This window comes from Sander lucioperca, chromosome 12 (genome assembly GCF_008315115.2).
Source record: "Sander lucioperca isolate FBNREF2018 chromosome 12, SLUC_FBN_1.2, whole genome shotgun sequence".
Lineage (NCBI taxonomy): Eukaryota > Metazoa > Chordata > Actinopteri > Perciformes > Percidae > Sander > Sander lucioperca.
Genome location: NC_050184.1, coordinates 13,292,828 through 13,310,088, shown reverse-complemented (window position 1 = coordinate 13,310,088; position 17,261 = coordinate 13,292,828). Strand labels below are relative to the sequence as shown.

Below are 17,261 nucleotides of genomic sequence, written 5' to 3'. Positions count from 1 at the left end.
AAATTTGTTCTTTGTGCATACTTGTCTGTCTGTGAGATGTTTCAGTCATTCTGGCCAGAGGCTGCTCTGATGGTTAATGCAGCATACCTTGACTTGGATTTCTGACTGATTTTTAAATTACATCCTCAGGAGTTGGGAGACCTTTACACAGTTTTGAAGTGAAGCCCCTCCATTCGCCCACACCTCTTACCGGCTCATACACAGCTTCTTTGAAGCTACGACCATAACCCCTCTATTAAATAATGAATTTGGAGTGCAGCTTGTCTGCTCATTGATCGAACACACACTGTAGGCGGTGGGTGGGTTGGGTAGTGCCTGCTTCTGCCTTGCTGCCCTTCAGACTCTCAAGTAAAGGTTTAAATCGTGATGTTAGGGAGCAATTTCTAATCTGAATGTGATACATCTTAATAACAGGACAACATTTAAAAAGAACCACACAAAACTACTGCTGCATACCTTTTTGTTTTAAATAAATGCTTTCCAAAAGATTCAGGCAAACTGAAATATGCTTAAGTTTAGTGAGAACCTGAGGCCATTAAAGACAGCTAGAGAAGTAGTGACCGTCAGCAAGTCCCAGCGATCGGGTTTGTCCCTAAGGGGAAAGAGATAGTAAATACCTCATGAGATACAGTGCACTTTGTAAGCCTTCCCTGAAGTCTCATGGTGGACTCTGGCAACGCAGAGGGCAGCCGCACATGCAGAACCCATGAACCCTCCACTCTGTCTCCTGAGGGAAGCTCGCACTCTGATCGGTTGAGTGGCAGCACTTTTAGATTGCTGGGGACTGGAGGGATCACACTAAACATTGCTGATTGTTGGGGAAAATGGCAAAATGTAGTGTGTGTGTTGATTTAATGGGATCCCTTGAGGCTCTGTGCTTCACCCCATTTATGAGCCTCAGGTCCCTGAAGGTATTGCTGCCCAGCCCAACAGCAGATTAACTCTCTGTGTGTGTGTGTGTGTGTGTGTGTGTGTGTGTGTGTGTGTGTGTGTGTGTGTGTGTGTGTGTGTGTGTGTGTGTGTGTGTGTGTGTGTGTGTGTGTGTGTGTGTGTGTTCAGGTCTAGGTGTGTTGTCTACATCCTTGGTCGTCTGTATGCACTGCACACTCCTGTGGACATCTGTCTTGTGTATGGATTCAGACTGGCCTATTAGGTTTTTTTTGCTGCTAATCTGCACTTATCAGAATCTGGATTTTGTGATTAAGGAGATGTGATTGAAAAATTGATTGGAAGGCCACCTTGACAGATGTTTTACTAAGGAATTCACATTTAGCTGTCTGGCTGAGGGCTGCCAGACCATAGGGAATGACCTATGAATGTGTGGATTAGTTTGAGCTTTATAGTGTTATTCTACCTGGTTCTCTGTGGTACGAATTTGCAGTCTGACATGGATTGCATTTTCTAATTGCCAGGACGACCGGAAGTTGCATGCATTTGTACTATTCACCATTGTTTGATCTGTTTTACAACCACAGTGACAAATTCTAGTTCATGTGAATATTGCAAGTTTTATATTGTAAGTTTACAGTCAGATACACTTTGGTGTGGTGGTTTCAGAAAGTTGTAAACCCTTTAAATTATTTCATGTTTTTCTCTGTTGCAGACTAAATGAAATAGTTTGACAAAACAGTCGCAGCTCACGATCAACTTACTATTTTTAATTGGATGGAACGGATGAGTTTGCTTAGTTGTCATAGAGCTGAATCTGTTATGATCTGTTGTGAAATGCAAGCTCAGTAGCCATTTATTTTATTTACGTTAGTGCTAACTTGATTCATAGTAATATACAACTGATAGCTGGAATCAAGTATTAAATACACATTTTCAAAACTTACCATGTAGTCCTATGGCTTCGCTCACTTTTCTCCAAACCTTCTCATCTTTTGTTCTGTCTCTGTACAGAACTGACGTTGAGTCATAGAGCTCTGGGTGCATACAGACGTCGACAATAAGTCTGTCCTCCATTTCTGATTCTCGGTGACCTCACGAGAATCTCCACACTGATAGACTTTGACGACCGCGTCATGAGAGTTTTTCGCTCAAGTCGCTCAGTCGGTTGATTCGTGTCTGCATTTGTATGTAATCGTGTCGCACAAAAAAATTTGCTTTGCGCTTGGTCGGAACAAACTTTTAGCATCACATTAGCATTGGCTTAAAGCACACTGTGCCTAAGTACAGACAGACAAGTTCATTCTTGACCTCGAAATAGTTTGATAAAACAATCCAATATCAAGGTCCACTTTAGTCTGGCTATCACCAGACCAAGCTCAATCTTTCAAGATTGAACATTAGCTTTAACATTAACATGAGCTGCAGGGCGAAATCAAATCGCCGGCAGATCGGGCTGGGTTTACCCAGTCTAGATCCACTTACTTTCTTCTGGGGCTTTCAGCCATATCAGGCGTCATTCAACAGCTGTCATGTCAAAAGATCTCCTTAACAACTGAGCAAACTCCATCTTCCATCAAAGCAGACATTGTAAGCATTCTCTTGTCTTTAACCAACTATGTTTTGGTGGGTCAAGTTGGAAAGATTAACATTTTTATTTATATTACTGCACTCTAACATTACAGTTAGACCAACTACATCTACCCTACAATATACAAGTATGCTGCTCCTTTATTTCCCTGTCTTCTACATGGATCATCACCTAGTGAAAATGTGAAAAGACTTATCTACATATTAAAACCCCTTTTACAGGGTTTCAATTTTGAAATAAATCAGCTGGAAAAATCAAAAAGTCCACTGGGGACTAGAGCTGGGCATACACATTTTAACATACATACCTAAATACATACATCCATAACTATACAGGCAGATATCTCCCAACAGTTTATCAGGAAGCAGTTGCAGCATTACCATCAGGTTCATCATGTGCCAAGCATCTAAGTTATTAAATTAAAGCACGTCTCCTTGTCTAAATTAATTATCAAAGCCCTGGCATATGGATCTACAAAGACAATCACTTAATTGAAATTAGCATTGAAAGTCAATTTTTCAGCAAGATAAATGTAATAAAATTACATTTAATTGTAATTTATAACTTTGTGTACTTGCCTGGCCTTTTTCACTGCTTTCTTGAGGCATTCAACCTTTATGGAGCTCTACCATCTGATGTACACATTTGTATTTTACCTTTGTCCAAGTATAATACTGAAATTATGTATATGAAATCCCTGCTGAAAATGCATGTCTTATCATTTAATGGAAATTAGCTTGTAGTTTCATAAAGACCATCTTCATCTCATTACAGAATTCAATTGACATTATACTGCTGTATTGTGTTTCCAGAGAAAACTGGAAGGACAAATGGAAATTAATATCCGTTCATACTGTATATGAATCTTTGCATACAGACAAAAGACTAGCTAAGCTCGTCTTTTTTATAAGGCGGTGCTTGTTGTACTCATTGTTGTCAGCCTTTCTTCTGCAAATTATGTGCTGGAATCAATGAATAAATACACAGCACGATGCAGATATTTCATCTTGTTTAAAGTGCTGTCTTTCCATATTGTGCTTAATTGCAATTTTCTTCTGTCAGTGTTTTTACATAGTGATCAATGGTTGGTCCTTTGCTGAGCCAGTGGAAATACAATAGTTCGTTGGCAGAGGTCAACATCTCTTTGGGCATTCAGTTGTAACATTACATGCTTTTAAATCTAATTAAATCAGAGGTTTTACTGAGGTTGATCAGCAGAATGCAGATATATGTGAACAGGATTAAAGTGGAAATGAGTTGATAATTTGCTATAAACAGTAATTTAATACTTTTTGATTTTGGTGGATAAATAAACAATTCGGAGAAGCTACTCTTAGTCCTCTCAGCCTCTCTCTCCCCTTTCATGTCTTCATCTGTCCTATGGAAATAAAGGCCTAAAATGCCCGAAAAAAATAATCTTAAATAAAAAATACTTAAAGCTGAAGTACGGTAGAAAGCAAAACAAAAAGCCAGAATTTCAAGTATGGTAGAGTGAGACCTCTTCCTGCAGCTCTCCTTCTCCCCTGCACGTGTAGAACAGCCAATAGGAACACTCTCTCTCTGGATTAACCTGTCATTGGCCAAAGTCTCTCGCCACAGGCTAGATTTTCTAAAGCCTGAAAACAGAGACAAGAGGAGGTACAGAAGTCTAGTTTTCTCTCAGACAACTTTAATTACTATATGCTGAAAGGTTATTATTAGTGCTGTCAGTTAAACGTGTTATTAACGGTGATAACACAAACCCATTTTAATGGCGTCAATTTTTTTATCGCGAGATTAACGTTCTTTTTGGCCTAGCAAATTTTGTAGTTTTTTTCACATGCTGTTGCAACAACTAGTAACGTTAGAAAAACTACAACACCACACCGGATCTAGCTAGACCGGAAACAAAACAACAGGCACGCCGCACGCACTTGTTTGGGCTTGCGAGCCGGCCAAAGAGTAGTAGGCTAACGTTACGTTTTGAGTGGATGGCGAGCGTGAGACGCCGAAATGGATGCCAGTAAGATTCTGAATGGAAAGTTCACTTTTAAAAAGTTGCCAAATGGTTCCATTGACAAGACCAAAGTGATCTGTGTGTTTTGTCGTTGTGAACTGAGCTATCATCACAGCACGTCCAGTCTGAAATACCACTTGATGGTCAAGCACACAGCTGATGCGAATTCTCCGCCCCCTCATCAAAGCCGTTATATTGTGTGAGAGATTATTTGCTCCAAGTGAGAATATTAGTGTGAAATTGAACACTACAGTATGCCAATGTTGTTTTCAATAAAAAAAAAAAAAAACATTTGCACAAAGCAAGCCAATCCACTTTTCCATGTTGATAAGAGCATTAAAATGAGAAAAAAATATTGGGACAAAAAGAAATCAAGGGACATTTAGAATAGATAAAAATGTTAAAGTTAACTATGACATTAATGCGATTAATCACGATTAAATATTTTAATCGTTTGACAGCACTAGTTATTATGGAATGTTTGCCCAACATTGCCAAAAATATACTGCCTACCACAGCTTTTAAGTACACAAAACCCTGTGTAACAAATTTTTGTTAAAAATATTCAGAAGTGACTTCATCATCAGCATTTCTCTGCTTCCACTATCAGCCACAGCCTGAAACCTTCATCAACAACAGTTTTTTTAGCACTATAAAAGTAATTTGATTTCCTGTCAAATCTGATTGCATGGTACACAGTGTAAAATGCAGTGTAGAGGCTGGTTTTTATTAATACAAATGTCTCCAAAAAACAAAAACAAGAACATGTGGCAGTTATTTATTGATATGAACTTTAAATATCAACGCCTAAATTAATGATTATAGGCTTGAAAATCATGCTTGACAAAAATAACCTGAAAACATTCCATTCCTATTCTACTGATTTATCAAGCAATAGAAACAAATCTATGTGCCCATACCTTTTTATGTGGCTGGGGTTAAGGGGGGAAGGGCTATCCATGACTGGACAAAGAAATATTGAATAGATGCGTTTATTTGAATACTTTGAAAATCACACAGCTGTATGTGTGCTTACCTAAGCAGTGACTATTGAAAAAAAGTGTCACACCTGAACACACATTCACACACACACTGTAAGGATACTATAACATTGACATTGTAATTGGAATGTTAAAATTTAAACTCAAAACCGAACTTAACTCTAAACATCTTACGTTCTAATCTCACTAAACTTTCTTCTTCTTCTTCTTATTCTGTTTTATTTTATGAAGGTGACAGCATGAGCTATACGGCTCAATGTCAAAATGGAATGGTGTGGAGCGATATTTTCGCTGTTGGCCTTTTGCCCTCATAAAGAATTTATATGCCCACTGGAATCAATGAGAGATATTTTATCTCGTTTCTCCGTGAGTAACCTTTTGATAACCTGAGGCAACATCAAGGAGTGTGACTTGTAGTTCCTTAGAAAAATTAAAAGATAAATGATTTTTTTGTACAAGATAAGTCTTCCTTTCAGTGTTAGTAGTAGTTTCCTTCAATGGTGAGATTCTAGATCATTCCTGCCAGCCAAGGAGGAAGAAAGAGTCCCACAGATCCCAGTATGCACACCAGTACAAACATCCAGAGGAATATCCGGTCAATGACCATGGCCACATACTTCCAGTCCTCTTTCACCTAAGCAGAGAAGAGACACAGCAGAGAGGGACATTCCAAATTTAACACCACCTTTCTTTTTACAAGCTGTCAGTTTTCACCATTGATTGATTTCTCTCGAATGGCTGATTTTTTCATTATCAGGCAGCATTCTCCTAAATGTCAGTCAATTCTTGCTCGTCTCTCTTATAAAAAATTCAAGGTCAAAGTACTGAGGTCCCATTGGCCTTTCTGGCTACAGACAGAACGAGCATTGCAGTGTTGACCATGATTGGTGTCAATAAATGCAAAGTTTAAGTTTAAGCAAACGTTTTGCATAGTTATTTTTTTTAAATAATTGTACACATTTTACAACCTTCTCCTCCTATTCCACCAAGACCTCATTCATTTTTGTTTTGCTGGCAACTTTACAATTAACACTAGATCAGTACTGTATACTTAAAGTGACTATATGTAAATTTTAAAGGTCCTATGACATGGTGCTCTTTGGATGCTTTTATATAGACCTTAGTGGTCCCCTAATACTGTATCTGAAGTCTCTTTCCCAAAATTCAGCCTTGGTGCAGAATTACAGCCACTAGAGCCAGTCTCACAATGAGCTTTCCTTAGTATGTGCCGTTTCTGTGTCTGTAGCTATTGAGGAGGAGAGAGGGGGGGCAAGGTGGAGAGAGGGGGTGTGGCCTTGACCAACTGCCACTTTGCTCGTTTGAAAGCCATGATGTCTCTCTCTCATGGGTGGGCCAAATTCTCTGGGTGGGCAAAGCAGAGAAAGGGGAGGTAATCTTGCTCCTTATGACATCATAAAGGGAAGATTCCAGATCGGCCCATCTGCGCTTTCATTTTCTCAAAGGCAGAGCAGGATACCCAGGGCACGGTTTACACCTATCGCCATTTCTAGCCACTGGGGGACCATAGGCAGGCTGGGGGAACGCATATTAATGTTAAAAAAACTCATAAAGTGAAATTTTCATGCCATGGGACCTTTAAATGTTTCTGAAACTGTGTAATTTTCCATCTGACGATCATAAATGACTTGTAACAGCAAACAAGACTAACAGTGAAAAGAACGTTATTTTTATATAGTTTTTATTAATTCCTCTGCCCAGGTCCGATATTTCCCGCAAAGTGACAAAATGATTTATGGCAGGTAGACAGAGCTATAGCGCACACATTCTGACGGGTCACAGATTTTGGCATAACACCGGAAAAGCCTGTGTTAGTGTATCCAGCCAGGTAAAGGGTACCAGGAGATTTCTTTATATAGGTCCAATTGTATTTTTATTTTATTTTAGAAGTTATCTTCTTCATTAGGTAGTTATGGTTGATACTGGGGCAGGGCCGTCACAGAAAAGGAAGGAAATTAAACGAAGAACAACTAAAAGCTAAAAGGGAAAGTGAAAGACAAACTCAAAGTTACATATGCCACTTTAAAAGCTTTTTGCTGCTTAGCAGTTTCCAAATCAAAATACATTTTTACTGATATATTTCAAAGTGATAAATATGAGTTATGTAATTTTTTGACACTGTCAAAACTAAAGACCATGCAGCATGACACATGAACAGGCAACATGGGGTAAAGTCTCAGTAAATTGTCCCTTGTCTGATGGTCATTTGCTCTCGGAAACTCATGTATATAATGTAAGTACGTTTTTTTTTTTAATCAAATATCAGCACTATGTAAACATTTAGAAACTATAATGGCATTACCAAGGCTTTACTGATTACTTAAATGAATATAGTTTCAACTCACTGAAAAATCTGCATCCTCAGCCCTGAGATGATCAGCGACATACTGAACTCCTTCTATGGCCCGTTGCATAGCTGGGGAAATAGTTGAAACCAAGGTGCCCTGTTGAGTACGCAGGTCTTTAGTGGACTCTACTGTGAGGGTTTCTGCTAAGTGATCTGTAGGGCTTTGTTTTTTCACCCACCCTGCAATTGCCATGAGCCCAGGCCCTTCATCATGCAGACAGCAGTACTGGAAGCTGCTGGAGCGACACCGATGCCCAGCTCTCTGAGGAAGCTCCTTCTGTTGGTCACACATTTGCTCTACGCTGAGAGATCGGCCATTTGGGGCCAGTGTAATTGGTTCTTCCGTGGATAGGCTGCAGAGTGGGCCCAGTGGCAATGTTGGGGCCAAGGACAATTGGGAAGAAGACGAGGCTGCAGAGTTGTGGGCACGTAGAGGCTGTTTCTCGGAGAGAACTGAATACTGACCGGATGCGGACTGGCAGAAAATGTTGGCCTTTAGTGGGTGATCATCCTCGTTGCGGTTCTCAAGAGGGGAAGAGACTGGAGAAGGTGAGCAGACAAGGATGCTTGGACTGTTGGATGGAGTCTTTAGGAGTGTATTCTCTACCTGCCCCATCTGTCTCAACCCTGTCTCTAACCCTGTCCAAAAGGCTTGTGAATTGCCTGTTGCAGATATGGTGGTAGGACGGTGCATCATCTCGATAAGCTTTTTGCAGTTCTGCTTGGCTGTGCCTGGCGGACGCTTCATGAAGAGGACTCGAGGCACCATGTCCAAAAATACTCTCCGCACCCAGTGAGGCATGCCATGGGTTTGTGGTGATCGGTGATGTACATTCAGCACAAAGACAGTAATTATGATGGAGAGTGTGACAAAGACCATGGTGAACAGCAGATATTCACCAATCAGTGGAATAACCAGTGATGTAGATGGTATGATCTCTGTGATCAGCAGGAGGAATACCGTTAGGGACAGTAACACTGAGATACACAAGGTGATCTTCTCTCCACATTGCGATGGCAAATAAAACACCAACACAGTCAAACAGGAGATAAGAAGACAGGGGATGATAAGGTTAATGGTGTAGAACAACGGAAGCCTCCGGATGATGAAGTAGTAAGTGATGTCTGCGTAGATCTCTGTGCAGCATTCATACTTTTTGGTATTGTACTTGCCCACAGCATTGACAATGACCCACTCGCCGCTCTCCCAGTAGTCCATCTGGTCCACATCACTGGCCATGCTGATCAGATCGATTTTGGCGCGGTCATAGGTCCACGAGCCAAACTTCATCTTGCAGCTTTGCTGGTCAAAAGGAAAAAAGGTGACATCTATGCTGCATGAAGACTTGTAAATGGCCGGTGGCATCCATTTTATCTGACCGTCATAGAACAGATGTGCCTTAGTGAGGTGAGTTACCGCAAAGTCGCCATCAGCGCTGCAGAATGGGATATAAGAGGGGAGAAAAGTGGGAGGGTGGGACGCGGGGGGAGAATAAAATGTATTTTACATTTTTACCGTAATCAAGAATTGCATTACAAGACTTTAATTCTGGCCAAATTCTTCAAGCAATACTTTTTTAGATGACAAAAATCTTAACTTTGGTGGAGTGGACCTTGATTCTTAAATCCAAATGTTCTTGTTTTTGACCACATCTCATGGTTCTTTTCAATGGATGGAGTTCGATCATTTGTTCTCAGTTGAAAGCTCTAGTAAAAGCTAGTAAGTTGACTGTTTTTAACCACTCACTACAGTGAAAAACATAATTTAGCACTAAGCATGATTTTAGCACTGCAGTTATTAAATAGTTCTCGTAACAAGCAATGACTTCCAGTAAATACAAGCTAGAAGCTATTTTATTTGAATGTCTGGCTGAACAAATGAGGACTTCTTTATAAAGTCTGACAAGTGGATACAAAATGCTAAATTTTACATCACTGATATTCTTTAAACAATAACTATGTCAGTAGGAGAACATAACTGGGGAATTATTTAGTATGATTCAAATGTTTTGTTTCTTTTCTCTTATTTTACTCACTTGCTACACAAATTTGGGAAAGACACAATATTTGGTAATATATGTATACCAATGACACTCACATTTACATGTCTATATCACCAAGCAAATAAAAGATTGCATGTCCAGTGTTGGGTAAATAAAAATAAAATGAAAGGGAAATTTGGCAAAATAAATTGTTTTTGGTGCCAAAGAAGAAATACTGGAAGTCAGTGATCTAATCTCTGAAAAGTGTCATGGCGACAGCTTCCCTATCCTCCTCTCTCTCATCTCCTGCCTTTACAATCTGATTAATCTTTGTTGAAATTCTCTCATTGTTCCAGCCCTGCCATGACACACCTGAGCCCCACCTATTACTTCCTGCCTCAGGTCATCATCTGACCGAGTCATCTGTCCACCTTGTTGCAATTAGCTTCAGTACATATCCAGATTAGCCATCAATCACTGTGTTAGATCGTCTATGTTGCCATCATTCTGTTTTTCCTGTATCTGATCTGTTCTGCCATAGCCCTCTGTATTCCTTCCTTGTTGCCAAATGTAAGCCTGTGTTTTGACCTAGTAAAGACCATTGAAGGGCCAATGCATGTTACCTTTTAGTCTGATCAAGAATTACATTAAAATTAGTCTATATCAACGGCGTTTCATTTTCGTGATTGCTCCGGTGGCTGAAAATTTCGCCGGATGTCCCTTATTTCGGCTGGATGTCCGTCACCTTCCGCTTTCTTTGTGTTGCCAGATCTCTGCAGGGTAAATCGAGATAGCTAGACTATCTGTCAAATCTGAGTTTTCTGTTGCACGACTAAAACAATCTTTGTCGCGGTCAGCCTGGTGGTGTTCTTGCCATTGTTTTTGTATTGTTGTTACTTGTCTTTTTTTGCTTTGCCTTGCTTTAATGTTGTACCACTTTAAGGTTACTGTTTATTTTATTTATTGAATTAGTTATAAAAAGATTCTTAGACTGTAGAAGTGAATTGTATGTTAAATCATATGCTTTAATTAAAAGACGTTTGAGTAAAACAATCTTTGAACGTACACATGTTCCACCAAAACAAGTTCCTTCCCGAGGCTATTTTGCAGAGGCACCGTACCTGAGCCGCTTACTGCTGCTCAAGACGATTGTGATTGGTTAAAGAAATGCCAATAAACCATAGACTGTTAATAATATTTACAGCCTATGCAATAAACCAGAGCACATTTTTCTCCCATCCTGGAATGCTGTGTGGACTAGCCAGACCCTCCTTTGCAGCGCTGTGGTGGAAGGTCTGGCAATGCAAGACTACAATAAAGTCAACCTAAGGCAGATATTTTGGTGTAGTCATAGATTTAAGATCTAAATCTATTGCATCAAGACATAAACAACATCAGCCTTTTACCAACATAATAATATAGCAATAATTAAAGAACTCATGTCGAAATCTCTAGTCTACATCTCCAGTAGGTTCAGAAATCAGACATATACAGCTCACTCTGCTGCTCAAGTCTTTACAAGCCTAAGAAAGTTAAGCACATAACGCACAAATGTATTTATTTATTTCATGTCATTTTCTTGTTTTAGTCAGCGTCTTATGTAAAAGTTGTTTCTGATACAGTTTTTATATTAGCTGATTTGCCTTATTTAGAGTGAAATAAATACTGGTCGACTGGATGCATCTTATCTGAAGCCCTTAAAAACACACCCAAATTACATTTCATCTTCTAATTCCCAGCATAATGTATTGCTTTGTACGATGTGCCGCGCGTTGTTTGTAACCACATCCATTAAGGCTGACCTTGTTCACATTTATTTTAGCTAAATTACTTTATGACATTGGCACAGGACAAGATGTTTGGCACAGCAACAGAATCTTCATGTTTACCCTCCAGTCATATCATCTGTTGAAATTAGATCATTAGTTGCTATGTGATTATTTTTGCCTTTAATGTGGCAATGTTTAAAGGTGCCATTATGCTCATTTTCAGGTTCATACTTTTATTTTGGGTTTCTACCAGAACATGTTTACATGCTTTAATGTCCAAAAAAACATTATTTTTCTCACACAGTCTGTCTGTGTTTCTCTGTCTGAAATGCTCCATTTTAGCATCTGTTCTTTAAGTCTGCTTCCCGAAAAATCCGAGTCTGCTCTGATTAGTTAGCCTTATGCGCTCTCGGAATGACTGTAGCTGCACTTTCTACCTACAACGTAATTGTGACACCACAACCGTACGGAAGGCTCGTTTAAAGGAACAGTTTCTGAATACGGGCTGTGTGCAATTCTCTGTGGATTGAGCGTTTTGATACTTTCACAGTATTTAAGGGACTATAGCACCTTGACCTGCTTCAGAATGAAAAAGGACAAGGAAAGCTCACTTTTTACAATATGGGACCTTTTGGACAATATGGGATCCCAGAAACTCTCTCAATTTCTTCACATGAAAACAAGCTACTGCATTGACACAGATCCTCACTTGTTGTAGAGGACGATGTCGGGCCTCCAGATGATCTCTGAGGGTATACGGATGGAAGTTACATTTTCGTATTCTTCCGGGTTCCAGCGGAGTTTGTAATCGTTCCATTCCTGTAGGAAATCATTGATCATATTTATATTCTGTAGCTTTATGTTCGACTGAATCTTTAGCATGTGTTTTTAGCTCTCATTATGACATACTTGCTTGACCCAGACGTTTGTGGTCATCATCTGGTTCTTCTCATCCTGATTTCACGTAAAAGGAAGAGAAATGACTATGACATGATTCTTATTTCAAATGAATTGTATGTCAGTATTCATGAGCACATAGGTAGAATTTCTTTGAACATCTCATAATAAAGCTATTTCATGTATCAGTTTCAAATCCACATACATGCCCATCATTCATAAAGACTGATTAGTTGTGTAATACACCAGAAAAAATAAGAAAAAAAACTTAGGCAGTGCTTCATGCAAAAACACCCTCACTGTATGGTGTCTTTTATTGCTTTGCTGCAACTGCTGGCAAGCTGCTATCTCCAGCTCATTCCCTGCAACATCTAAGACACAACAGTCAGTGAAAACACACTGTAGGAGAAGACAACTTCACCAAGAGCTGACTCTCACTACCAGGCATGTGAAGCAAGCACTGCCACCTAATTGTGTGACAAAAACCTGGAGAATCATCCCCGTAACAATGCAGGCTGCACATATTCAATTTTAAAGCTGCACTAAATTGCAGTTAGAGGGGTTATTAAACAGTTTTACCTTAAGCCAACAGAAACCATGCAACATGATTTGTGTCTGTTATGCGAAGATAAGACAAGAGGCAAGTGAGAGTAGAGATGTTATTTTGTTGAGACCAGCTGTGTCTGGATTTTACTGCCAGTGTTAGCATGCTTGACAACTGAATTTAATTTGGGAAAATAATTCAATCTCTTCTGTTGTGGTTTAATTTCCGCTGATAGGTGATCTGTATATTTAGATTCATTTCTTTCCTGGTGAAGCTTTGAGCTGGTTGTTATTATGATCATAATGAATATAATACATACTACAGAAAGAGGGCCAAACCAGAATCTAAACTTAACAAAGATATTTGCAGGTAGGTTTACATGCTGTGCTGCAGCTGACCAGTTTATTAGCTATTCAGCCTGCAAACTGGTATAACAGTGCACTTTTCCCCAGTGAATGTTTGTTAGGTTGCGCGGTCAACATGCTTAGGGTGCAGGAGGAGACGTGGGTTCATGTTTGTAAGTTAGATAAGAAGGAAACTTTAGCAGGAAAGCTGTTCTCGGTGGTCATTTAAGCAGGTTTCTGTCTGACTGTGGTAACCATCTGCCTATGATAGAATGGTGACATTACTGCTTTCTGAAAATATGGTTTACAAAGAAGCGATTTGATTGGCTGTATGAAAACGTCTATGTAGATGGAGAAGTAGCGTTATTGCGACAGATTGAAGCAAAGCATGGGGGCGCCATTATGAAATGATATAAACAAAAAAAATTACATTTCTCCCTTAAAAGATAACACAGGACAAGTGATTCACAGAGCAGATATGCTGTAGCAGTAAAAAAACTTTAATAATGATATCCGGTGTTGGTTATTGGTGAAACTTGACAATGCTGTGAGTTTTTACTCACCACATCAATAAGCTGGGCAATAGACAGTCCAAAGTGGACTAGCACTGTGTCTGAGGTGTTTTCCACAGGCCGGGAGAGCTTATTGTAATGTACGAACAGATCATGGAGCAGCCTCTCTTCAGCGTGGGCACGAGGTCCAACTTGGAAACAAACTGAGGGGAAAGAAGAGATTAGCAACACATTGTTTTCAGCACTTATGTGTCAATACTTTTTTTGTTTGTATTTTGAAACAATACATTTGCTTACAGTGTAAGAGTAGTTAATATTGCTACTCCTTTGTGCTCATTTACGACAGTGGCATTCTATAGACTTATAACCAGTTAGAATCGTTTCTCTTTTTGCACATTTATTTGAAATAGAAACCCTGATTTCAAATGCATATTATTAATACTGAATATTTTTTAAACCATCTACAATACAATCATTTATATTGAATTTAGCTGATCCATGCCCCTATGAAAAATTCACTATAGAGATTACAATCTAAAAGGAGGGTGACCTCTATTATACAGGTGGGATACGATTACACGGGACTGTATCTGAGGGATGAGAGGGGAGGAGATGAGAGAAGGAAAAAGCGGAAGCATGAATCTGAGTCTGAGGACATCCTCTGTGTCTCTGAATAGACGTGCTGATGGAGCGATCTGTCGAGACGTCTCATCCTTCCCTCCCTCCCTGCCATGGCCACTCTGATGGAGCAACTCAACCCCCCCTCCCCCGCAGTGAGGATGACCTAAGGTCTGGGAACAATTAAAGAGACAGGGTTCGTCCCGAGACTCGTACAGTGCAATGTCCTTTGTATTCCAATCCTTTTCTCCATATTCAATTAGGCATTTTTCTATTCTGGTTGATTGATGAATTGATATGTCATTTAATTACCTGCACAATGCACATAGGCTGGACTTTGTTTCAGCACAGCCTAACTGAGATTTCATTATGCCTGGCACTATACGTATATTGTATATATTGTTCTTTCTGTGCATAAGCTATCTATCTATCTATCTATATATCACAAAGATGTTCTGCTGTTCTAACTTGTATTCTTAAAACAGGGACACAGGTGTTGTTGTCATGCTGCCGGCCTTCCTCTCAGGTTTTCCTACCCACTCAATCAAAGCTGATGGATTGTCCTTCAGTTGCCTGAAAACTGGCATCCTCTGTTTTTAAAGGCTTGGGATCAATATCTTATTAAATAGATATAGTTTCTTTTTTTTCCCTCCACATCTTTACTTCCTTTTCTACCTGAATGTGTTTGACATGTCCAGATGCTCAACAACCTTGAAATGTCTTTACATTTATAGATGAAAGTAACCAACATAGGTACCTTTCTTCCATCACATCAGCTCAGAGTGATATCTGTTAAAGGCAGCTGATATTATAATATGTATTTATGTCAATAAAGAGGGACGCTCCTCTAGATTCTAAAGCAGCCTTGCAACTAATGGGTTTAGATGGGGGAGCTCGCAGGGTGTCATGCCTGTGACAATGTGTGGGTCAGAGCAGTAATGTGTGCAGCAGAAAATAGGTAAATGTTGGATGAGTTTACTACTGTATAATGGGCTTTACAGGACACTATAATTAGCACCTGCAGACTGTGATGTTACCAATCACTTAGCATGGAGAAACCTGAATTTTCATTCCAGTTGGCTGTCATATATTTACTTGACTTTCATTTTTCTATTTTTGTGAGGAGATCCAGTTTCTTCTCCTTTAAATATGACATTCCCCTGAATAAAATAAAATGAATTATGTAAATCATCCAGAAAAGTTAATCAAATAAAAAAGCAAATGTCATTTCTAGTAATGTTTATTTGCTGATATTTTCAGGTTTGCAAAGCACAAGTCAAACAGTTTTGTCCTGCTTAGTTATCTAGATGTATCAGAGGTACTGGACCCAGTTCTGTCCTAATTTGATCAATGTATTGTCATAGGCCAGTAATGCATGAGCAGCAAATATTACTTTCTATGAGTCCTGCTCCGGAACTAGGCAGACTGAGCTTGTTACCAGGTCACTAAGCAACAGAGGCAGTTTCTCACTCCTTGTCCAATAAAAACAAAGTTTTTGTGTCTTGAAGGTTGTGTGTTTTGTCAGTGACTGTGGTCATCATCTTGTCAGATTCTTTAGATAAACGATTGGGGTTGGGAGGTTTTTGAAACTGCGTTTTTAAAACATTTTCTTTGGATACTTTCCATCACTTTCAAAATAATATATTCATGACAAACAAAACTAAACATAACGAAATAGAGAAAATACAGCCACTCTATTTTTGTATAAAGAGCTGTTCAACGGTTATTACTTATTACAGATCTGGGCTCAGGCATCAACTTTGGTGGTGCTGATTGACGTGAGCACCGCAATATTTTCACCCAAAATCTATGAAAATATATATAATGTGTGATGAGTATAAAAGTTAAAACACCCTCTCAATAAGCATAGGCCAGCCTCCCCTTAAGCAAATATTTAAAATACATAACCCGCTCACCCTTTTCTCATAGCCCATCACTCCTCACCCCCCAATAATGTCACACAGTCCCTTATGTTGATAAAGAAAATGAGAATCTGCAACGTTAATTATTTACCTTGTGGAGGAAGACTGAAGACAAGTATACTCAAACATTTGTATAAATCCATAGTGAACTGCCTCCAACTTCTGCGGGATTTCAGTCCAAATGGTCAGTCATCTGTCCTGTAACAGTCTTCAGAAGGGTTAGATCAGGTTAAATAGCCAGATGGAGAGGTCATGTTAGTCTGTGTCAGCCCCGGCCTGGTGTTCCTCCTGGTTCCATCTGTCCATCTCTTCAGTTGCTCTTCTGAGTGTCCGTTTGAAGGAGCACAGACCTGTAGTTTAGTTTCCCTGACCCAGCACTTGAAGGTTCCTCCTCGCTCCACTGGAATCCTTAATCCAAGTGGTTTATCCCGCTCTTCTCCACCCTCCCTGTCTACATTACTCCCTCCCTCGCCTCTCATCTCTCCGCCTCCTCACTTCATCTCTTACACACACACACACACACACACACACACACCTCATTTCTCTCTGTGCATTCTCTTTCCCTCCTACTTATTTGCTTTTCTCCCTGTTCCAGTTTTCTCTCTCCATCACTTATATGAAAAACAGTGAACTTTTGTGTGTGTGTGTGTGTGTGTGTGTGTGTGTGTGTATATATATATATACAGTATTCTCTCTTTCCCCTCACACACACAAATCTATCTCAAAAATATCTGTTGAGATACCAGTATACAGTATACACAAGCAGTGCGGTTTGTTTGTTAATGTGTGTTTTTGCAGACCAGATCTTTGTATGTGCTCTGCGTTACAGAGT

At 39.6% G+C, this 17,261-nt stretch overlaps 1 protein-coding gene across 1 annotated transcript; it reads right to left on the bottom strand.

Annotated features, from left to right (window-relative positions):
• Positions 1–5,408: 5,408 nt before the first annotated feature.
• Positions 5,409–16,852, bottom strand: LOC116041067 (neuronal acetylcholine receptor subunit alpha-2-like). Its single transcript, XM_031286909.2, has 6 exons — positions 16,521–16,852; positions 13,941–14,092; positions 12,502–12,546; positions 12,302–12,411; positions 7,840–9,277; positions 5,409–6,110 (listed from the first exon to the last, which is right to left on the bottom strand). The coding sequence occupies exons 1-6, from the start codon at positions 16,570–16,572 to the stop codon at positions 5,985–5,987; spliced, it is 1,923 nt and encodes a 640-aa protein (XP_031142769.1). The 5' UTR covers positions 16,573–16,852; the 3' UTR covers positions 5,409–5,984.
• Between the last annotated feature and the right edge of the window lie 409 nt (positions 16,853–17,261).